The 24,199-nt window shown below is 40.3% G+C and overlaps 1 protein-coding gene across 4 annotated transcripts in view; it reads right to left on the bottom strand.

Annotated features, from left to right (window-relative positions):
• STAMBP (STAM binding protein) overlaps positions 1 to 24,199 on the bottom strand; it is a 34,386-nt gene that overhangs the window by 8,375 nt on the left and 1,812 nt on the right. For 3 of the 4 annotated variants that reach the window (XM_027099150.1, XM_027099149.1, XM_027099151.1), the window contains exons 2-7: positions 23,887 to 24,104; positions 4,141 to 4,216; positions 3,733 to 3,828; positions 2,207 to 2,570; positions 1,036 to 1,160; positions 16 to 153 (exon numbers count right to left, since the gene is read on the bottom strand). In XM_027099150.1, coding sequence (XP_026954951.1) covers positions 16 to 153; positions 1,036 to 1,160; positions 2,207 to 2,570; positions 3,733 to 3,828; positions 4,141 to 4,216; positions 23,887 to 24,089 — 1,002 coding nt within the window. In that variant the 5' untranslated portion in view covers positions 24,090 to 24,104. The remainder of the gene's footprint in view (positions 1 to 15; positions 154 to 1,035; positions 1,161 to 2,206; positions 2,571 to 3,732; positions 3,829 to 4,140; positions 4,217 to 23,886; positions 24,105 to 24,199) is intronic. The other variant, XM_027099152.1, reaches the window with a different exon arrangement.

Below are 24,199 nucleotides of genomic sequence, written 5' to 3'. Positions count from 1 at the left end.
CTCGGAATTGCTTACGTGAATCCAGCCCAGTGTGATGAGACCCTGCTGATCCTGTATGAGGAAAAGCTCTTCTTCGTTCTCGGTGTTGCAATAATCAGACCCAGCACTTTGCTTGGGGATGAGGACATGGGTAATGGTAAATTCATTCCTCATCTGTCAAATGAGAAAACAGCTCATCACAATTCCCTGGCACTTAGGCAACCCCACTCTGTCACAGCAGTGGAAAGTTAAACATCTATACAAGCGAAGGCCCTTCCCCCCAGCATGAGTCTTCTAAGTGAGGTGAGTCCCTTATGTCAGTCATGTTCACGACCCTGACTGCCCAAGTACATTGCTTGGGGCCCTCTGCAAAGCCACAGATGCCCACAGCCCTGTGGGAATTTCCTGCTGCAGCCAAACAGGTCTACTCATGACTCTTAAGAAGCTCTGGGTATAGTACCATTTCTCTTCCTTTGTTCATGTCTAGAGTAGTTTCCTTTTACTATTTCCCTAAGCCCTTCCCATCCTTTAAAGCTCAGTTGAAGTCTATTCCACCTTAGGTGTTTATTTATTCAGCAGTTAGTAATGGGTTCTTTAAGCACCTCCATTTAATGATCCTTCTTTCCTCATAATTCCTAGTGCCTTTATTGTACATACTAGTCAACATACTATCTATCTTTTGGTGTATATCTCCCATCTCTCCAAAGTGCTGGGGTACTTTTTGCGGACACATGCTCCGTGCCTTACATATTTCATATTCCCAGGTCCTGCCATAAAGTCGGTGTTCAAAAGCTAATACACAGGATCTTCCTACCAAGTTTAGAATTAGGTATTTCTTACCACTGGCATTAAAATAATCAGTTCAGTTCAAGGGACTTTGAAAATCAATCAAATACAGGGTCACTAAAATCAAGGTGACATTGCATTACGCTGCCCATGGCTCTTTGGCAGAAGGATTGGCACAAAGAGTAACTGACCCTGGGTATCTTCTCTGAGAGTCACAGGAGGCCAAGGGGGAAGAAACAGTCTCAGCTCAGGAAAGCATTTGTCTTTTACCAGTTTTCCACAGAGAATTCCACATGTCTCTACTCCCCGGGCAGTGTTGGCACTGGCCAACTGGAGAAACCGTGGGCAGAGCTTCCCAGGCACCACCACGTGGCGCAGTCCATCGATTGTAGGAGCTGTAATGGAGAAAGAAGAAATGTCTGAGATCATGGGGCACAGCCTCCCCAAGCAGACCTCAGAGTTGGCAGCCCTGGAAGAGCAATGCTAAATCACTGGGGTCCCGCAACTGTAGGTAGCGCATGGGGATCTCATCCTTATGGCAGAAGAAAAAGGGCTGTAAAGTCTTTTCTCCAACCTCTTGCTACAGCCATTGGGAGTATGTTATTTCAAGAAAAGAAAAGAGGCTTTAATCATTCAAGTTAACACAAAGGTAAACTACTGCTTAAAAGAAGTTTCTGAGCTATTCAGGAATAATAGTGAGAGACAATCCTGCCTAGTACATGGGGAGAAACCTGAAGGCCAGGCTTCAAGAGTCCAGCACCCCTTGCCCACTCTTACCTTGTGCTTTTAAGTGGATCTTCTGCGAAGCTGAACTCCTTACATGACTACTTGAAAGACAATTCCTAACAAAAAGATCTATTCTATTAATCAAGGCATACTCATCATTTTGCCACTATTGTTATTTTCTCAGATAGCCATACATTGGTGAGAGGAGGAAAGACTCAACAGTTTTTTATGGCTAGACTGAATTATCACTGACTACATACAATACTTACCTTGACTAAACTCCTTACCAATTAGGAACATTTGCAGGGCAAGCACAATTCAGTAGCTCTTTTTTATTATTTAAAGGTCAGTGGTTGAACTGTAAAGTGGTACTATAAATCTCAAATTTCCTTTACAAAAGGTCAACAGTGGTCTCTAGTTCACTGAACATTTCAAATCTCTGTATAACCCTTAAAAGCTGAGGGTCTGACTTTCAAGGATGTTATTAGCTCTTCAGAAAATCGACCTGGCCCAGGTAAACTATATGTCTTAAGCAAAGTCCACTTTATAATATAGCTGTGATAGAACACAGTATGGTAATACTAATCAAATGGATTTCTGTGACCAGAGCCTAATGAGTGGTATCATGGAGGTAGTTGTAGCTGAATCTCCTGCAATGACACCCTGTTTGGTTGCAGCTGAGATAGAAGAGTATGGAAGCAAATGAATTCACTACCTTCTGAGTTGCTCAATGCTCCAGGTTTCAAGGATCTATCCACTACAGGTGGCTTGGCAGGCCTTACAGTTGTATTACAGTCCGAAGGCTGTGTGTATATAACAGGTGCCGTGGGGAACACATCTAGGGAGGGCTTCTCTAAGTCAGGTACCAGTGGGCCGTCCAGGCCAGGGTCCACCTTCCCAAACTCCTGTACAATTTTCAGTCGTTCTTTTTCTAGTTCCTGGTTCCGGATCATCTCCTCAAAGGCATGGAACTGTTCCTGCTCCAACTGTTGCTGCTTCTGTTGTGCCACCCTCTGTCTTTCCTTTTCCAGCTCTTGCTGGATGGCTACGTTTCGGGCAAATTCTTCCTCTTCCTTCTTCTACAAAGAATGAATACGAGTTAGGTTAACACTTTATACTCAAGTGACTTCACATCTTAGAAGGACAAGGCTTTTCAGCAGGGAGATTGCCCCAAATGTACTTCTGCTCTAGCGTGAGTTCCCAACACAGAATTCATGTTTCCCTTAGTACCTCTACACCCATGGAACAGCTGCTGCTCCTGTCTATCTAACTACCATACACCTATTCTTCAAAAACAGTTAAAGTCCTGATCCTCTTGGTACCCTTTCCCAATGACTTTAACTAATGCATTTTCTTCTTTACCAAAATCTCAAGGCAATTTACTGTCTGCACCTCATAATCTGTATCATACAATTTTAGCCTCTGGTGTGCCATGTATACATTCTGTATCCCAAGTAAGGCTGTGAAACAGAACCAAATCTAAACTTACAACTGCCATGTTGGGGGTCTCTGTTGAATTTTGACCCTGAATGAAGCCTCTGAAATTTTTCTGGTGATTGGTCCAATATAGAGTGACATTTTAAACTACTAAGAAACATCAAGGAATAATCTCCTTCATGAAGGTTTTCACTCATTTTCACTCATTTCACTAAGGTACTCTAAGGGTACCGTAGAAATACATAGCTGTTCACCTCTCTGCTAATTTTCAACATCAGAGTCCAGAACAGAATTCAGTAGAGTGTACAAAAGAATGTGCAAGTGCTTGCAGTGTGTGTTCTCACCTGACACAGACCAATGACACTGTCTCAGAGCTTCTCATGTGTTTTAACTGACTCTTCCTAACAAGAATCATTTGAAAATAGCTTGAAAAAAAACCCCAATTATTATAAACAGGTATATCCTATGTTGGATATAATCAAATGTGTATCAAATATCCCAAATTCTCTGATCTAAAAACCTTATACTTTAGTGTGATTTTCATTGTTCTTAGGTTCTAGCTCTAGACATAGCAGACAAGCAATAGATATTCTGTCCCTCAAGTCATCCTCTTAGATAAACAGGCTAAATCTGTATTAGAATCCTCAGCCTAAACACCTTTTTTGAGTTTCTGGTCTTTGCCAATAAAGTAAAATATCACATTAAAATCACAAGATCTGTTGAAATATCTATTAGAATCCTAGGCCACAGCCTAAGAAACCAAAATAATTTCCTTTTTTTTTTTTTTTGCTATTACATACTCACTTTTTCTTCATTATAGTCTATATATTCTTTGGTATATCGTTTTAACAGTTCTGCTTTCAGCTCTTCTGCTTTGGGAAATGCAATCTCCTTTAATTTCTGAGACACAAAATCAAAAACTGGGAGTTAGAACAATTGCCCGCTAATTAAGTACAGAAGTAAAAAGACTGAAGTCAAGTTGGCAATGGCAACAATGTTTCTAAAAACATTTAAATAATAATTTAAATTTAAATAATTTAATTTAAAATACCTCCTACCATACCAGATATTTCGTAACTGATCTAGTGAAATGGCCTTATCTCCTATTTGCAGGATATGATGCTCAGATGCAGATACTGCTACTTATATTTTGGAGTTAGTTTGTGCTTCTCTGAAGCTTTTAGATGGGCAACAGTTAAAGTGAAGACCCACCTTTACTGTGTCTTTCTTTTCAGGAATGACAGCCGATTTGTAATCTCGATGCTTTGGTAGTTTCTCAATAAAGAGCCTAAGGGAACAGATCAGATTGACTGTGATGCAAAGAAGATGTCCAAATGTCCAAAAGACTCTGAAGCAATGCAACTCCCTTACCCTGCAGAGACTACTTGATGGGTTTCCAGGCATGCAGGGATAACAGGAACACCCTGACAGGCCATGTTCCCCACTCATCTCTAGCCCTGTAAAGAGCAACAGAGTGTTTCCCTCTTCTCCCAAATCAGATGTGCAGCAGCACCAGACTCCTACAACAAAAACGATGGGGAGGAAAGCCTATCCTGCGCCCCAAAATACACCTCCAAAGAGATTCTTTTCTTCTTGTGACAGTAACAGGCTTCCAAAGGAAAAGGCCTCTCACAAATCATTCTTCAGAGAACAGTTTGGCAGCCAAGGACAGGAGGCTAAGAGAAAACCCACATTCTATTACTACTTCTAACTCTGTGTGACCTTTAATGCTGGCTTTTCTTCTTTGGGATTCATCTTCTTTCCATCAAAGAAGAATATTCCTTGCACCAGATTAAGCACTGAGATGCTTAGACAGTTCATGTGTTATATGTGTGTCATATGTGCATGTTCCATGTGTAACGTGTATTATGATCTCTGATGAAAAGTGCTTAGAGAAACATTAAGTGCTAGATTTCCTCTTTCAGTTCTTGTCCTTGGCTGTAAAGCTCAGTGGGAAAAATAAACTGAATCAATTCATAGACCTCTAACATTTATGATGTCTACTTGGGGATGGTGAAAATAATAGAAGTTCAGTAACTTGTCATAGCCAAAACGGAGGGTTCAGAATTCAATGCCAGCAGGCCAGTTCCAGAGTCTACTCTTTCAACCACTATATCGTACTGCCTCCTCATGGCTCCTGGAATGTCCAGAACTGTTGGAGGGGTTCTGAACAAAGATGTCTTTCAATAGAATTACGTTGTAATAAACACAAGCTGAGACCCAAAACAAATAAACTGAGGGTAGCTTGCCCACAGCCACAAAACACTGTTATGTAGTTGGGATTAACGGACTCTTTTTCACTTTCTGCCCATGGGTAGGAGGAAACAAAGGAGGAAAACTCAGTAAAGGGAAAAGAAGATCCCCACCAAAACACACCGTCTATAGATGAACCATCCTCCTTCTGTTCTAATTAGGCACATGAAAATTTCATTTCAATCCAATTTCATAAGACCCCTCAGGCAGGGATGAATTCCAAAATCAAAACAATTCTAAAAATTGTCCTTTGGGTTCATGAAAAATGAATTAAAAGTTTCCTTGAAGTCTATACTTAAAACAAGCACAGATTCATTTTTCAACCATAAAGTCCTGAAGAGGATATTAGGATAAATAAGGCATAGATCTTGTGCTCAAGAGACCTATTATTCAGTAACTCGAAAGACCAAGGTACACGTTCACTACCTTCAGCAGGCTAAGTGTGCTTTGTATTGAAGCCTCAATCAGTCAAGAAAGTAACATGTCATATAAACACCACACTTTATTTTTATTTATGCTCTCAGCCTGAAGAACTGTAAAGTCCCTGAGGCCAGAGATTTCTGTTTCATGCTTCTTTGTATATTCCTCTAAAGCCAGCACAGTGCCTTGTATAAAGAGGCACTGAAAAAATATCTGATGAATAAATTGTCTTAAAACCTTTGGATGAGCTGAGTGAAAAAACAAAGTGCAAAAAAGTATATATAACATGCTACCTTATATGTAAGAAAGGGGAAAATTATATATAGGTACACCTCAGAGATATTGTGGGTTTGGTTCCAGACTATTGCAATAAAGCAAATGTTGCAATAAAATGAACCACATAAGTTTTCTCATTTCTCAGTACATAAAGAAGTTATGTTTACACTACAGTGTACTCTATTAAGTGTACAATAGCATTAGGTCTAAAAACATATACACTTTAATTTAAAATACTTTATTGCTAAAAAATGCTAAGAATCATCTGACAATGCAGGGTTGCCACAAACCTTCAATTTGTAAAAAATGCACTATCTGTAAAGTGCAATAAAACAAGGTATGCCTGTGTGCATGTATATATATTCATTTATTTTGTTTATAAGTATATAAAGTAACACAGGAAGTATATACAGAAACTAGCAAAAATAGAGAACAGGGGAAATAGAGTAGATGTGACAAGAGTGGGAGTGAAAATTTTCACTATATACCTTTCATTTTATTATTTTGGTTTTGAACCATGTAATGAAAACTAACTTATAAGATAAAACTCCCAGACCTGAACATGAATACCTTTCTCTTGTTTCAGTAACTGTAGTCAATTTTCTGAATAGGGACATATGGGCAGAAGCATCTCCTGAAAACAGAATGGGCAGCATAACCCACTGCCCACACTGGAGGCAACAGAGCTTGGTGGTTAGGAGGGCAGGCTCTGGAGCCACCCTGCTTAGGTTCAAATCCTGGCTTTAAGCACTTACTAGCTGTGTGATCTCCAGCACTATCCCTCAGTTTCTCTCTATATATAAATTATATATACAGAGACAAACTAGTACTACCTGATAGGGCTGCTATGACATTAAAATAGATTTTTAAAAATAAATAAAATGCTGAGCACAGTGCCTAGCACATAGCCAACATCTGCTATATGTTTATATGATTGCTTTTACTAATAAATAAAAACGTGAGCAAGAAGAAGAGATGAAGATGTTAACACCAGGGTTAGAAATTTTCTAGGCAGAGAATAGCTGTGGCCCAGATGTATACTGTTCTCTGGGTTATATCTGGTTGCAGCCTACAGACAGGAAATGTACCAAAGCAAACAAAGATGCGTTGGCGAAACACAAGCAAAACAAACTAATGGAACAATAGAAAAAAAGAGGTACACAGAAAAGTAAATAAAAAGGTAAATAATTATATAAAATGGTACTCAACTTTACTTACATATGAAAGATATTCAAATTAAGATGAGATATCATTTTCATCTATCAGATTGGCAAAGGCTTAAAAGTTGATTACAATCAGTGTAGGCAAGGGCATAGAGAAATGGGTATCCTTACACACTCTTAGCAGGACTGTAATTTGATAATACCTTTTTCCTTAGGAGAGGAAGGGGAGTGGGAGACCAAGTATTCAAAATTTAAAATGTGTATATCCTAGGGCTTCCCTGGTGGCGCAGTGGTTGAGAGTCCGCCTGCTGATGCAGGGGATGTGGGTTCGTGTCCCGGTCCGGGAGGATCCCACGTACTGCGGAGCCTGCGCGTCTGGGGCCTGTGCTCCACAGCAGGAGGGGCCGCAGCAGTGAGAGGCCCGCGTACCGCAAAAAAAAAAAAAAAAAAGTATATCCTTTAAACTCACAACTCCACCTCTATGAATTTATCCTATAATAATACAAAAATATATGTATAAAACTGTTCAATACAGCATTGTTCATAAAAGTAGGGCAACCTGAAAACCTAAATGACCATCACTAGGGGATTATTTAATAAATTATGGTGTACCCAAATGTGGAAAAACAACATAACCATTCACTCTTTCCTTCAACAAATATTTACTGAGAATCTACTGTGGGGTCAGGAATTATTATAAAGGCTGGCAATTTGGCAGTGAATGTCACAGTCACAAATTCCTCCCCACCAGAGAGTGTACATTACAGTGGGGGAACAGACAATAAGACAAAATAAAAAGTATTATAGATAATCAGTGCTAGGAAAAAGTCACTAATAGGGAAGGGGAATAGAAGTGACAGAGAAGGGATTGAGCTTTTAGATAGGGCAGCTAAGGAAGGCATCACTGAGAAGGTACCAGTTAAGTAAGGACTGGAAGAGTAAGCCATGACAATATCTGGGATAAGACTGTTCCAGGCAGAAGAAACAGCCCTAAGGCAGAATGAGATGCTGGATCAATGTGTCCTGACGCAGAAAGATATGACTGTTAAGAAAGCAAATTGTAGAAAATAGTATATTGTATGATCTCATTCAGGCTTTAAGAAAAAAGGATAAAGACATGAGCCCATGTGTTTGCATGGGCATATTTTCTTAACAAACACATAAACACACAAGAAACATAACAGTGATTACCTCTGGCGGATGGGAATTTTCTTTTCACTTTAATATTTCCATTGCTGTATGGTTTGAAAAAAATTTGTTTTAATCAGGAACAAATATTACTTTTGTGTAAAAATAATTTAAAAAGTCAAACAGAAATTCTATAACATGGATGTATTAAGGGCTCTAATTTCTTCCAATCTTAAAAGTTAGTCAGCAAAGTGAGCATGAGCACAAATGAAAACCCTCTTCAGTCCATAAGCCCCAATCCTGGTGGTAAACATTTTCAACACAGGTGACAGGCCATTTTCAGAAAGCAGGTCTGTGTTGTAGGGGGCTCACACAGCAGACAGGAATATCCTAAGTCCTCTGTAACTCTCTTCTATGCAGCCTAGTCGATGACCATAAAAAGCTGCGAAAGAATCCACCGCCTGGATTACTGTCTGTGCTCACCATGAAAATATGCACTGATTTAATATGTTGAAGATCCTTCTTCTATACTGGGGTCTGCAAAAGGCAAAGCATTCCTACAGTAGGGGAAACCTCTGAGGGGGGAAATGTGCTTGAGATAATTAAGACGCCTGAACTGCTCAAGGGAAAAGAACAAACATGCCTTTAAAATCCTGAGCTAAAGTATGCAAAAGGTCTAGAACAATGACTCAATAGTGGGGGGGAGGCAGAAGAGTGGTGAGGTAGAGGCCTACCCTCTTCCCTCCTCTCTCCTCAGTGTAATAACTGCCAAAGTGAGCCGTTGTTAACTGACAGGAATATACCAAGTAAACTGCGGTAGAAAAACTGACCAAGAATACTGAGCTAGTTTTTTTGCAACTCCTAGGGCTTGTCAGTTCACAGAATCAGAGTTAGGGCCTTGAAGATATCTGCAGGAAAAATGAAGGTAGCTACATTTATTGATCCAGGTCTAGCCAATCCAACAAAGTCCCAAATTAAACCCCAAATCTAACAAGTTAAGTAATACATTCTACCCTCCTCTCACTCAACTCTCCTCTAGGCCTAGTTCATCATGTTAAATGGTCCTATAAGCAGAACACCACATACAGGAACAGACTCCCCGTATCGGTCTTGTTGTTAACACTGATACTCATATCACTCAAAGTAACACCAAATCACAGAAAAAAAACAACTTCTTAAGCATCCGTGTACCATTAATCCTACTCCCTCTTGCCTATATAAGAGTTTATTTCTACACTGAAACTCTCTTTTCTGTACCGTTAGCCTCTCCTTCTCCACAGTATCCTTTCCATCAGCAAAAAGTATGCTCTAGAATCTCCGATCTTAAAACACACACACACACACACACGCACGCACACACACACGTACATGTACACACGCACATTCATGTACTCCTTGTCCCTTTCAATTACTTCCTCAGTTTTCCACTTTACTTCCTGCCCAACTTCTCCAAAGAGCTGTCTATGCCAGGGCTTGGCAAACTACGGCTAGCGGGTCAAATCTAGCTGGCCATCTGTTTTTATAAATAAAGTTTCATTGGAACACAGCGGCACCCATTCATTTGTGTATTATCAATGGCTTGCTTTCACACTACAAAGCAGAAGTTGCAACAGAGATCAAATTGCCTGCAAAGCCAAAAATATTTACTGGTGTTGGGTGCAGCCACTTTGCCCTACGAACTCTGGTCTGAAGTGCTGGGGTCAAGACCTCTGCACGGGACACCCTGTGAGCAAATGAAACTAGATTAAGCACGAAGGAAAAGAAAACGAAGTATCGCTGACTGAAAAGCTACTGACAGGGAGGACCTTCAAGATGGCAGATCACCTTCTTCCCCACAAGTACATCAAAAATACATCTACCTGTGGAACAACTCCTACAGAACACCTACTGAACGCTGGCAGAAGACCTCAGACTTCCCAAAAGGCAAAACTCCCCACGTACCTGGGTAGGGCAAAAGAAAAAAGAAAAAACAGAGACAAAAAAAGAGGGATGGGAGGTGCACCAGTGGGAGGGAGCCGTGAAGGGGGAAAGGTTTCCCCACTCTAGGAAGCCCCTTTGCGGGCGGAGACTGCGGGTGGCGGAGGGGGGAAGCTTCGGCGCTGCGGAGGAGGGAAGCTTCGGAGCTGCGGAGGAGAGCGCAGCCACCAGGGTGCGGAGGGCAAAGCGGAGAGATTCCCTCACAGAGGATCGGTGCCGACCAGCACTCCCCAGCCTGAGAGGCTTGTCTGCTCACCCGCCGGGGCGGGCGGGGGCGGGGAGCTGAGGCTCAGGCTTCAGGCTTCAGGCTTCGGAGGTCGGATCCCAGGGAGAGGACTGGGGTTGGCGGCGTGAACACAGCCTGAAGGGGTTAGTGCGCCACAGCTAGCTGGGAGGGGGTCTGGGAAAGAGTCTGGAACTAAGAGGCAAGAGACCATTGTTTCGGGGTGTGCGAGGAGAGGGGATTCAGAGCACCGCCTAAACGAGCTCCAGAGATGGGCGCGAGCCGCCGCTATCAGCGCGGACCCCAGAGACGGGCATGAGACGCTAAGGCTGCTACTGCAGCCACCAAGAAGCCTGTGTGCAAGCACAGGTCACTATCCACACCTCCCCTCCCTGGAGCTTCTGCAGCCCGCCAATGCCAGGGTCCCGTGATCCAGTGACAACTTCCCCAGGAGAACACACGCCAGCCTTTGCCACCATAGGCTCGCCCTGCATTCCGTACCCCTCCATCCCCCTAGCCTGAGTGAGCCAGAGCCCCCTAATCAGCCGGGGTCCCGTGATCCAGTGACAACTTCCCCAGGAGAACACACGCCAGCCTCTGCCACCATAGGCTCGCCCTGCATTCCGTACCCCTCCATCCCCCTAGCCTGAGTGAGCCAGAGCCCCCTAATCAGCCGCTCCTTTAACCCCCTCCTGTCTGGGTGAAGAACAGACACCCTCTGGCAACCTACACGCACAGGCGGGGCCAAATCCAAAGCTGAACCCCGGGAGCTGTGTGAACAAAGGGAAAGGGAAATTTCTCCATGTAGCTTCAGGAGCAGCAGATTAAATCTCCACAATCAACTTGATGTACCCTCCATCTGTGGAATACCTGAATAGACAACAAATCATCCTAAAACTGAGGTCGTGGACTTTGGGAGCAACTGTAGACTTTGGGGTTTGCTGCATGGAACAGACTAGTTTCTGATTTTTATGTTTATCTTAGTACAGTTTTTAATGCTTGTTATCATTGGTGGATTTGTTTATTGGTTTGGTTGCTCTCTTTTTTTATTACTTATTATAATTTTTTACTTTAATAATATTTTTTAAATTATTTTTTATTTTAATAACTTTTTAAAATTTAATTTAATTTTATTTTTCTCCCTTTTCTTCTGAGCCATGTGGCTGACAGGGTCTTGGTGCTCCAGCCAGGTGTCAGACCTGAGCCTCTTAAGTGGGAGGGCTGAGTTCAGGACATTGGACTACCAGAGACCTCCCTGCCCCATGTATAATCAATCAGCGAGAGCTCTCCCAGAGATCTCCATCTCAACGCTAAGACCCAGCTCCACTCAATGACCAGCAAGCTCCAGTGCTGGACACCCCATGCCAAACAACTAGCAAGACAGGAACACAACCCCACCCATTAGCAGAGAGGCTGCCTAAAATCATAATAAGGCCACAGACACCCCAAAACACACCACCGGACACAGTCCTGCCCACCAGAAAGACAAGATCCAGCCCTATCCACCAGAACACAGGCACCAGTCCCCTTCACCAGGAAGCCTACACAACCCACTGAACCAACATTACCCACTGGGGGCAGACACCAAAAACAGTGGGAACTACAAACCTGCAGCCTGCAAAAAGGAGACCCCAAACACAGTAAGTTAGGCAAAATGAAAAGACAGAGAAACACACAGCTGAAAAAGCAAGGCAAAAACCCACCAGACCAAACAAATGAAGAGGAAATAAGCAGTCTACCTGAAAAAGAATTCAAAGTAATGATAGTAAAGATGATCCAAAATCTTGGAAATAGAATGGAGAAAATACAAGAAATGTTTAACAAGGACCTAGAAGAAATAAAGAGCAAACAAACAATGATGAACAACACAATAAATGAAATTTAAAATTCTCTAGAAGGAATCAATAGCAGAATAACTGAGACAGAAGAACGGATAAGTGACCTGGAAGATAAAATAGTGGAAATAACTACCACAGAGCAGAATAGAGAAAAAAGAATGAAAAGAATTGAGGACAGTCTCAGAGACACCTGGGACAACGGTAAACACACCAACGTTCGAATTATAGGGGTCCCAGAAGAAGAAGAGAAAAAGAAAGGAACTGAGAAAATATTTGAAGAGATTATACATATATATATACACATATTATACAGATTATACATATATATATACAGATTATACATATATATATATACAGATTATACATATATATATATTATATTGAAAACTTCCCTAATATGGGAAAGGAAATAGGCAATCAAGTCCAGGAAGCACAGAGAGTCCCATTCAGGATAAATCCAAGGAGAAACATGCCAAGACACATATTAATCAAACTATCAAAAATTAAATAACAAGAAAAAATATTAAAAGCAGCAAGGGAAAAGCTACAAATAACGTACAAGGAAATCCCTATAAGGTTAACAGCTGATCTTTCAGCAGAATCTCTGCAAGCCAGAAGGGAGTGGCAGGACATATTTAAAGTGATGAAAGGGAAAAACTTACAACCAAGATTACTGTACCCAGCAAGGATCTCATTCAGATTCGAAGGACAAATTAAAACCTTTACAGACAAGCAAAAGTTAAGAGAATTCAGCACTACCAAACCAGCTTTACAACAAATGCTAAAGGAACTTCTCTAGGCAGGAAACACAAAAGAAGGAAAAGACCTACAATAACAAACTCAAAACAATTAATAAAATGGTAACAGGAACATACATATCAATAACTACCTTAAATGTAAGTGGACTAAATTCTCCAACCAAAGGCCAGGTAATGTTAACAAAGATCCTGGGAGTCTCTGCTTCTGACAGGATCACTGTATTCCCATGTAGGGAGCACCAGAAGCCTGGGAGCCACCAGGGCCTGCACTGCTCAGTGCACCTCTCAGGGCAGCAATGCCAGGCTCCCACCTCACTGCTCCATTCAGCTGCAAGCCTCCCCACTGGGTCCCATCATGCCTTTTTAAAAAGATTCTGTATAATGAGTGGAGAGCAGAGAGGTATATTTAGTGGCCTCACTCAGCACTCCAGAATCATCAATATGGAGCCTCTGAATCTCTCCCAGATGCCAGCTCCCCCCAACACCTGCACTCGTTCTTCTGTTACAGTTAGAATTAGGGTCAGGATGGGGGGTGTTAGGAGGGACAGCATTCTGACAGAGCGTGAGTAAGGTCCCATAGTGAGATGCAATATGTATAGGACTGAAGGAAGGCCCAAGTGGCTAGAGCACAGAAAGCAAAGAGATGAGTGCACAAGCTGAGTCTAAAGAGCCTGGTAGGAGCTACCCTATAGAGGACCCTATGCACCAGAAAAAAAGGGGTTCACATTCTTAACCTAAAATCAGTAGGAAGACTTGCAAAGATTTTTCAGCTGAGTGTTGACATGATTACATTTGAAAAAGACCTTTGGATACTTGGTGAAGAAAAGATTGCAGGGTTTTTCAATCTCAGCACTATTGACACTTTGCGATGGGTAATTCTTTGTGTGGGGGGCTGTCCTATACATTATAGGATGTTTAGCAGCATCCTTGGCATCTCCACGCTAGACGTATCCACACATGGAGTTCAGACAACCAAAGTCTCCAGACATTGCCAAATGTCCCCAAGGGGCAAAATCAACCCTCATTGAGAATCACTGAATTAAGGAAGAGCAAGAGAGAATGACGGAGACAACTGCCGGTTTCACCGTAGCCCAGGTAGCAATTATGGTAGCTTAGAATTGAGGAGGTGGAAAAGGAAGGAAGTGAACTGATTAGGGTTAGGATTAGGGATTAGGGAGATATTTAGGAAGTAAAGTCAATGATATAGGTTGCTTGGTTGAAGTGGAAGGAGAAAGTGAGAGGAATTAAGGAGAATGAGTGATTCTGGCCTAAACATACAGGGAGGTGCTTAGTACCATGAGCTAAGATTACAGGTAGATCCTAGATTTTGAGCCAATGTAAAAGTGGAACAAGACTTTTGGAAGTAGTGGGATATGTGAGTATAATTGCACGTGTAGGAGGAACATAAATCATTAGAGACCAAAGGGCAAACTGTAGTATTCAATTACATTGGTACCCCCAGTGAACCAAGCCTCCTGGCATTCATGACCCTGAGTAGTCCCTCCTCTTTAATCTAGGCTGGCTCTGTGACCTTTAACTAATGGAATATGGCAAGAAAAACATTCTGAGACTTCTGAGCCCAGGTATTAAGAAGGCCTGGTAGCTCCCACATTTGTGCCCTAGGGTGCCCATTTAAGAAGTTAGTGGCCATTTAAGAAGTCTAAGTACACTGAGACCACCATGCTGTGAGAGGCCCAACCTTGCTATTTGGAGAGGCCATGTGGAAGATAAGTGAAGCCCCTTGCCAGTGGTCCCAGCTAAGCTTCCAGTTTACAGCACCAATTTGCCAACCATATTTATGAGGCCACCTTGGAAGTGCATCCTTCAGCTCCAGTCAAGCCATCTATGTGAGCCGATGTGCTGGCCCCATCAAGCCCTGACCAAATTTCAGAATTATGAGCAAATAAGTTGTTGTTTTAGGTCGGTAACTTTGAGATGCTTTGTTACACAGCAACAGATAACTGAAAGAGCCTCTCTAAGGCTCACTTTTGCCTACTATAAATTAGAAATAATAATAATACCGACCTCAGATTTATTGTAAGGGTAAGTTAAATAATGCCTTGAACTAGAAGTACTCAAATATTGTTATCTTTATTCTTGCAGGCACCAAAAAAAGTGCTTAATAGTTGATAATTTTATTGCACAATATTGATTAATACTGTTAATATTAACAGAGCAATTGTCACCTTCTCTGGCTGCCCTATATTGAACAGAACCTCTCAGTCACTCTGCTCCCTTCTTTGCTTCATAGCACTTAATAACACTTGAAAAATGTATTTTTATTATCTGTCTTCAACACTAGAATAAAAGCTCCATGAGAGTTAAGACTTCGTTTCGTTCATTGTAATATCCCAAGTGACCTGTCACATATATGGTCAATAAATATTTGTTGAATGAGAAAAAAAAAAAAATCTCCAACCAAAAGACATAGACTGGCTAAATGGACACAAAAACAAGACCCGTATATATACTGTCTACAAGAGACCCACTTCAGACCTAGGGACACATACAGACTGAAAGTGAGGAAAAAGATATTCCATGCAAATGGCAATCAAAAGAAAGATGGAGTAGCAATTCTCATATCAGACAAAATAGACTTTAAAATAAAGACTATTACAAGAGACAAAGAAGAACGCTACATAATGATCAAGGGATCAATCCAAAGAGAAGATATAACAATTGTAAGTATTTATGAACCCAACATAGGAGCACCTCAGAACGTAAGGCAAAGGCTAACAGCCATAAAAGGGGAAAATCGACAGTAACACAATAACAGTAGGGGACTTTAACACCTCACTTTTACCAATGGACAGATCATCCAAAATGAAAATAAATAAGGAAACACAAGCTTTAAACGATATATCAAACAAGATGGACTTAACTGATATTTATAGGACATTGCATCCAAAAACAGTAGAATACACTTTCTTCTCAAGTGCTAATGGAACATTCTCCAGGATACATCATATATTGGGTTACAAATCAAGCCTTGGTAAATTTAAGAAAATCGAAACCATATCAGGTATCTCTTCTGACCACAATGCTGTGAGACTAGATATTAATTACAGGAAAAAACTGTAAAAAATACAAACATATGGAGGGTAAACAATACACTACTAAAAACCAAGAGATCACTGAAGAAATCAAAGAGGAAATCAAAAAATACCTAGAAACAAATGACAATGAAAACACGATGACCCAAAACCAGTGGTATGCAGCAAAAGCAGTTCTAAGAGGGAAGTTTATAGCAATACAATCCTACCTCAAGAAACAAGAAAAACCTCAAATAAACAACCTAACCTTACACCTAAAGCAATTAAAGAAAGAAGAACAAAAAAAACCCAAAGTTAGCAGAAGGAAAGAAATCATAAAGATCAGATCAGAAATAAATAAAAAAGAAATGAAGGAAACAATAGCAAAGATCAATAAAACTAAAAGCTGGTTCTTTGAGAAGATAAACAAAATTGATAAACCATTAGCCAGACTCATCAAGAAAAAAAGGGAAAAAGACTCAAATCAATAGAATTAGAAATGAAAAAGGAGAAGTAACAACTGACACTGCTGAAATACAAAGGATCATGAGAGATTACCAGAAGCAACTATATGCCAATAAAATGGAAAACCTGGAAGAAATGGACAAATTCTTAGAAATGCACAACCTTCTGAGACTGAACCAGGAACAAATAGAAAATATAAACAGACCAATCACACACTGAAATTGAAACTGTGATTAAAAATCTTCCAACAAACAAAAGCCCAGGACCAGATGGTTTCACAGGCGAATTCTATCAAACATTTAGAGAAGAGCTAACACCTATCCTTCCCAAACTCTTCCAAAATATAAAACAGGGAGGAACACTCCCAAATTCATTCTACGAGGCCACCATTACCAAGATACCAAAACCAGACAAAGACGTCACAAAAAAAGAAAACTACAGGCCAATATCACTGATGAACATAAATGCAAAAATCCTCAACAGGATACTAGCAAACAGAATCCAACAGCACAGTAAAAGGATCATACACCACGATCAAGTGGGGTTTATCCCAGGATGCAAGGATTCTTCAATATATGCGAATCAATGTGATACACCATATTAACAAACTGAAGGAGAAAAACCATGTGATCATCTCAATAGATGCAGAAAAAACTTCTGACAAAATTCAACACCCATTCATGATAAAAACTCTCCAGAAAGTAGGCATAGAGGGAACGTACCTCAACATAATAAAGGCCATATGTGACAAACCCACAGCCAACATCATTCTCAATTGTGAAAAAACTGAAACCATTTCCACTAAGATCAGGAACAAGACAAGGTTGCCCACTCTCACCACTATTATTCAACATACCTTTGGAAGTTTTAGCAACAGCAATCAGAGAAGAAAAAGAAATAAAAGGAATCCAAATAGGAAAAGAAGAAGTAAAACTGTCACTGTTGGCAGATGACAGGATACTATACATAGACAATCCTAAAGACGCTACCAGAAAACTACTAGAGCTAATCAATGAATTTGGTAAAGTAGCAGGATAGAAAATTAATGAACAGAAATCTCTGGCATTCCTATACACTAGTGATGAAACATCTGAAAGAGAGATTAAGGAAACACTCCCATTTACCATTGCAACAAAAAGAATAAAATACCTAGGAATAAACCTACGAAGGAGACAAAAGACATGTATGCAGAAAACTATAAGACACTGATGAAAGAAATTAAAGATGATACAAAGAGATAGAGAGATATACCATGTTCTTGGATTGGAAGAATCAACCTTGTGAAAATGACTATACTACCCAAAGCAATCTACAGATTTAATGCAATCCCTATCAAACTACCACTGGCATTTTTCACAGAACTAGAACAAAAAATTTCACAATTTGTATGGAAACACAAAAGACCCCAAATAGCCAAAGCAATCTTGAGAAAGAAAAACGGAGCTGGAGGAATCAGGCTCCCTGACTTCAGACTATACTCCAAAGCTACACTAATCAAGACAGTATGGTACCGGCACAAAAACAGAAAGATAGATCAATGGAACAGGATAGAAAGCCCAGAGATAAACCCATGCACATATGGTCACCTTATTTTTGATAAAGGAGGCAAGAATATACAATGGAGAAAAGACAGCCTCTTCAATAAGTGGTGCTGGGAAAACTGGACAGCTACATGTAAAAGAATGAAATTAGAACACTCCCTAACACCATATACAAAAATAAACTCAAAATGGATTAAAGACCTAAATGTAAGGCCAGACACTATCAAACTCTTAGAGGAAAACACATGCAGAACACGCTATGACATAAATCACAGCAAGATCCTTTATGACCCACCTCCTAGAGAAATGGAAATAGAAACAAAAATAAACAAATGGGACCTAATGAAGCTTAAAAGCTTTTGCACAGCAAAGGAAACCATAAACAAGACCAAAAGACAACCCTCAGAATGGGAGAAAATATTTGCAAACAAAACAACTGACAAAGGATTAATCTCAAACATATACAAGCAGCTCATGCAGCTCAATATCAAAAAAAGAAACAACCCAATCCAAAAATGGGCAGAAGACCTAAATAGACATTTCTCCAAAGAAGATATACAGATTGCCAGCAAACACATGAAAGGATGCTCAACATCACTAATAATTAGAGAACTGCAAATCAAAACTACAGTGAGGTATCACCTCACACCAGGCAGAATGGCCATCATCAAAAAACCTACAAACAATAAATGCCGGAGAGGGTGTGGAGAAAAGGGAACCCTTTTGCACTGTTGGTGGGAATGTAAATTGATACAGCCACTATGGAGAACGGTATGGAGGTTCCTTAAAAAACTACAGATAGAATTACCACATGACCCAGCAATCCCACCACTGGGCATATACCCTGAGAAAACCATAATTCAAAAAGAGTCATGTACCACAATGTTCACTGCAGCTCTATTTACAATAGCCAGGACAGGGAAGCAACCTAAGTGTACATCGACAGATGAATGGATAAAGAAGATGTGGTACATATATACAATGGAATATTACTCGCCATAAAAAGAAAAGAAATTGAGTTATTTGTAGTGAGGTGGATGGACTGAGAGTCTGTCATACAGAGTGAGGTAAGTCAGAAAGAGAAAAACAAATACCGTATGCTAACACATATATATGGAATCTAAAAAAAAAAAAAAGGTTCTGAAGAAATAGGGGCAGGACACAAATAAAAAAGCTTGAAGTATTTTTTTATTGATAAACATTTTTATTCTAATATTATAGTAATAATTCAAGTGCAGTTCTCTTTGAAAAGTCAACTCTGTTAAAACAATACTTGTTAAATATCTTTCATCAACATAGGCATATTCTTTTCAATCCCTCACAGCAGTCAGACCTATGTAGCAGAGGTAAGATTTTTTTTTTTTAAAGCCTACTACATTTTGTTATTGCTTAAAAAATCTGAATCAGTTGTCAAGGTCTCAGAAGCAGTGATTAATTGACTTTTGAAAGCTCTACCAGATACTCTGACATAAAATCATGAATCCAGACATCTGTGTCTGGCAGCGATGTGTCCACTAAATAGACCACTACTTTCTGGTCCCAAGGGTTAGTCTCTATGTAGACGTAAAGAATGGACTTGAGGACACGGGGAGGCGGAAGGGTAAGCTGGGACAAAGTGAGAGAGTGGCATGGACATATATACACTACCAAACGTAAAACAGATAGCTAGTGGGAAGCAGTTGGAGATCAGCTCGGTGTTTTCTCTAGGTGTAGAGGGGTGGGATAAGGAGAATGGGAGGGAGATGCAAGAGGGAGGGGATATGGGAATATATGTATAGCTGATTCACCTTGTTATACAGCAGAAACTAACAAAACATTGTAAAGCAATTATACTCCAATAAAGATGATTAAAAAAAATTACTATCTGGCCCTTTTACAGGAAAAGTTCTCTGATCTCTGGACTATACTCACAGTCTCTACTCTCTTACTGTCCATTCACCTTTCAACCCACTCCAATCTTTAATCCTTCCAGTGAAATTGCTTACCAAGATTACTGACCACGTCATGACATCAAACCCAAATCTTGCCCATCTGACACAGCTGGCCACTGTCCTGCAAATACTGACCTCTTTTGGCTCCCATGACAAAGTGATGGATTTCCTAGATTTCCTCCTACCTCTCAAACCTTCCTTCGAGGAAAGGTTTCTTGATACTTTAATACGCCATGGATCCTTCTGGCATCTAATGAGCCTATGGACCCTTCTCAGAATAATTTTTTAAAGATATAATATAAATTATGAAACATTACAAAAATCCCAATTCTACTGTAATGCAGTTTTCAAAATATTAAAAAATTGTGATATGTGCTTACTTATTAATGCATTGTTAATACATTAAAAAACAGGATGTAGTTGTGGGTTTAATAACTCTGTACTGTAATTCTGAAGTAGTGATAAGTATAAATGTTATTTTGAGATACCAGCAACAATCATAATTTAATATAAAAATATCTTGATTTCTACTGGTGACAAAACTACAAATATTAGTAATACTGTGGTTTGACGCCTATATTCAAAATTAAAGGAAGTGCTAAATTTCAGTTAGAGGTTAGTAAAAACAAGAAAAGTTTCTCCCAACCAAGTTCATGGACCCTGAATTTTATCAATGAATCCCTGTGGGTTCCTGGACCCCAGATTAAGAACCACTGCACTACAAGGTCTCAGCAGTTTTCATGGCTTCAGAACCAACTATATGTTGAGTACTCCTGGGCTTGTATCTCCAACCCAGAACTCTCCTCTGAGTTCAGACTGCTACATCCAACCTCCTACTGGACATCTCTACTTGGATATCTCACAGATAACTTAAACTTTACACCTTAACAGGTCAAAAAATCAGGCCTGAACTCTTGAATCTTCCCATTACCCAACCCCTTTTCAACACCACTCTCCCCATCTCAATAAATGGACCAGCAAATCCTAAGTTACTCAAGGCAGAAACTGAGGTCAATCTTGATGCCATCTTCTTTCCCAAATTATCAGTAAGTTCCATGGACTCTATCTCCAGAATACCAAATCCGTCTGCTCCTTTCCAGTCCACCATGTTCCTTCAACCTACCAGCCTCTCTCTTGACACTCCCTCCACCAGTTACCACATAGCAGCCAAAATTTAATTTTTAAAATATAAGTAAGATTAGGTCACAACCTCACTTAAAACTTTTCAATGGCTTTCTATTGCTCTCAAGATAAAATGTAAACTCCTCACTGGCCTATAAGATTCTGCGTGATTTGGCCCCGCCTGCCTCTCCAACTTCATCTGCAGTCATTCTCCCTCTTCACTTGCTACACTCCAAACACAATGATCTTTCAATCCTCAGAACACACTAAGGTCTTTCCTACCTGAGAGCTTCTGAATACACAGCTGTATCTGTTTTAAATGCTCTGCTTTATGCTTTTGGAATGACCAACTCTATGGCATCCTTCAAGTCTCAGTTTAAATCTTACCTTCTCAGACAGATGTTACTCTATTTAATTAGATAACCTTGGTTATTCCCTGTCCCAGCACTCTCTGTTGCTTCCACAGCATTTTCCGCATTTTGTGAACTGTATATTTATTTGCTTACCTGTATACTGTCTTCTCCCATAAGAAGAAAAAGGGCAGGGGCCAGTTTACTTACTACGTATTCAGGACCTACTGCAGTGTCAAGTAGATAGTAGGTATATGTAATATATATTTCTTGAATGAATACGGTCCTCACCCTCAAAGCACTTTCTATGTGGGACAACAAGACCCAGAGGGCCCTTCAGAAAATACCTGGTAGAGTGATTCCATGATTCTACTGAACTTTCTCAACTACGATTTCCCAAAAGAATTGTGCCCCTCATTCTGAGAGAACTACCTACAAGAATACTGGAAATATACAAGAATACTAATTCTACCAGCAGCAGAGTATATGAAGAGTGGGACAATAGCAAGAAACTTCTCAGGAAAATAAATTTTGTGCCCATTGCGCCTAGGAGTGAAAAACCATGAAAGCAAAGAGAGGCAGAAATATAATTATACTTCTACGAAACTTTATCAACATTGAGGCCACATAACAGGACATTATGGTATGGATGGATGCAAGATCTCTGAGGAAACAGACACTATCTCTAAACTTAACAAGAAAACAATAGCAGTCCCTTTTCTCCATTCTAAATTTACAATATGAATTCTAGGCAATCCACTCCTACACCTACTCTTCTTTAGAGTACTGGTTCTCAACTGGGTCAGTTTTGCCTCTTAAAAAGCATTAGTTTATATCTGGAGACATTTTGGGTTGTCACAACTAGGGGGTAAAGGGTTCTACTGGCATCTAGCGAGCAGAGAGACCAAAGATGCTGCTAAACACACTAAAATGCACAGAACACTCCCCACAACAAAGAATTATTCAACCCCAAATGTCATTAACACCAAAGGTGACAGACTCTGCTTTAGAGTAGCATGTGATCAAAAACTTAATATCATATAATTGATAGGCATACATCATCTCTGGAAGAACATATAAGAAACTAATAAGGGGCTTCCCTGGTGGCGCAGTGGTTGAGAGTCCGTCTGCCAATGCAGGGGACAAGGGTTCGTGCCCCCGTCCAGGAAGATCCCACATGCCGCTGAGCAGCTGGGCCTGTGAGCCATGGCCGCTGAGCCTGCGCGTCCGGAGCCTGTGCTCCGCAACTGGAGAGGCCAAAACAGTGAGAGGCCCGCGTACCGCAAAAGAAAAAAAAAAAAGAAACTAATAAGAGTGATTGTCTCTGGGGAGGGGAGCTAAAGGTTTGGGGGAAAAGAGGAGTGGTAGGGAGATTTAGTTTTTAAATATACACCCTTTTGTGCCTTCTGAATTCTGTACTACACATACATGTTACCTATTCAAAAACAATAAAAAATAACCAAAAATTAGTGTGGCTCAAGACTATGATCTCAAAAGACTACCTTCAATTTATTACACATTACCAAAAAGAAAACAAAAAGAACAGGACCTATGCTGTAGAATGAATCCTGAATTAAGAGTTAAGAAAATCCAGGTTTTGTCACTCCAAACTGTGGAACAAAGCCTATCACTAAATCCGGAGGGTGTTTCCTCCTATGCAGAATGGGAGGATGATGTGCCTTACTCAATGTACGCAGAACTGTGAAGATCAAGTGAAATAATGCAGGTGAAATACTTTACAAACTATTTAAGAGCCATACAAATACACTGTAATTATTATTATTTTAAGATCCTGGTATCATGAAAGAACAAAACTAGAAATTATAAATGAGACCCTTTAACATTATTCCCTTCCTAAATTAGACATCTTTTCCAATATCACTGGGGCTTTAGCAATTGTTCCTGTTAACTGAACTGAAATCTTTAATTTCTGCTGCAAGAGGCTAAGCAACTCAAGGGAAAGGTCTTATGACGAGCTATACAAACTGTAGGTGATCACTATTTATTTGATGATTTTTATGCTTATGATAAAGGGTAAGAAAAAACCTTTTTCCTGAGTCATTCAATTTGCTACAAAATAAGCAGAGGTGAGGAATTTGGGCTCTGTTAAACTTCAACAATAATTCTCTGATTGGCTGTCTTAATAGAGAGAGGACAGCGAAAAACATTCATCAATACAAAACATGTATAGTTTAAACACCAACTCTCTTGTCTAACAGCTGGGCCATGTGGGCACAAGCCAAAGAGCTAGGTCTCTTACTCATGAAATTACTGAGTCATGAAAATAACACTTTCAGTACTCATGTCTTTGAATGTCAAGGACAACCAATATGTAGGAGCTGCTAGCAAAAATGATTAATGATAATGATGCTGTAAAGTTCTCTAGTTTTAGCAATTCTGAGCTGAAATAAACGAGCACAAGGACAGAATGAGTGAGGCATCAGTCACCGGAAAAGAAAAAGGAAACTGGAGGCGTCTTACGTGATATACTTGTTATAGAGGATGAATGCATGTTCAATGTTGCCTTCCTCAGAGTAAATAGATGCCATTCGGATAATCTCCATTCCAGAGCGGAAGTACCGACGGGGTGGAATGTCTTCGTTTATCTCCACTGCACTACCCATTTGGGAGAGAGCCCTCACCCGGTCTTCGGGTGGGAGGCTCACATCTCCACGGTCAGACATCAGGACCAAGAAGTTCTGAAACATAAAAAAAAAAAAAAAAAAAAGATGGCATCAACACCAAGGCCCCCATTAGCCGAGCACAGCCTAGTACACTGTGTTTTTCCCACAAA

The sequence above is a fragment of the Aethalodelphis obliquidens genome, unplaced genomic scaffold (assembly GCF_003676395.1).
Source record: "Aethalodelphis obliquidens isolate GAN/ISIS:26980383/991018 unplaced genomic scaffold, ASM367639v1 scaffold128, whole genome shotgun sequence".
In the NCBI taxonomy this organism is placed as follows: domain Eukaryota; kingdom Metazoa; phylum Chordata; class Mammalia; order Artiodactyla; family Delphinidae; genus Aethalodelphis; species Aethalodelphis obliquidens.
Note: the sequence above shows the minus strand (reverse complement) of the source record. Positions and strands in the feature narration are given on the sequence as shown.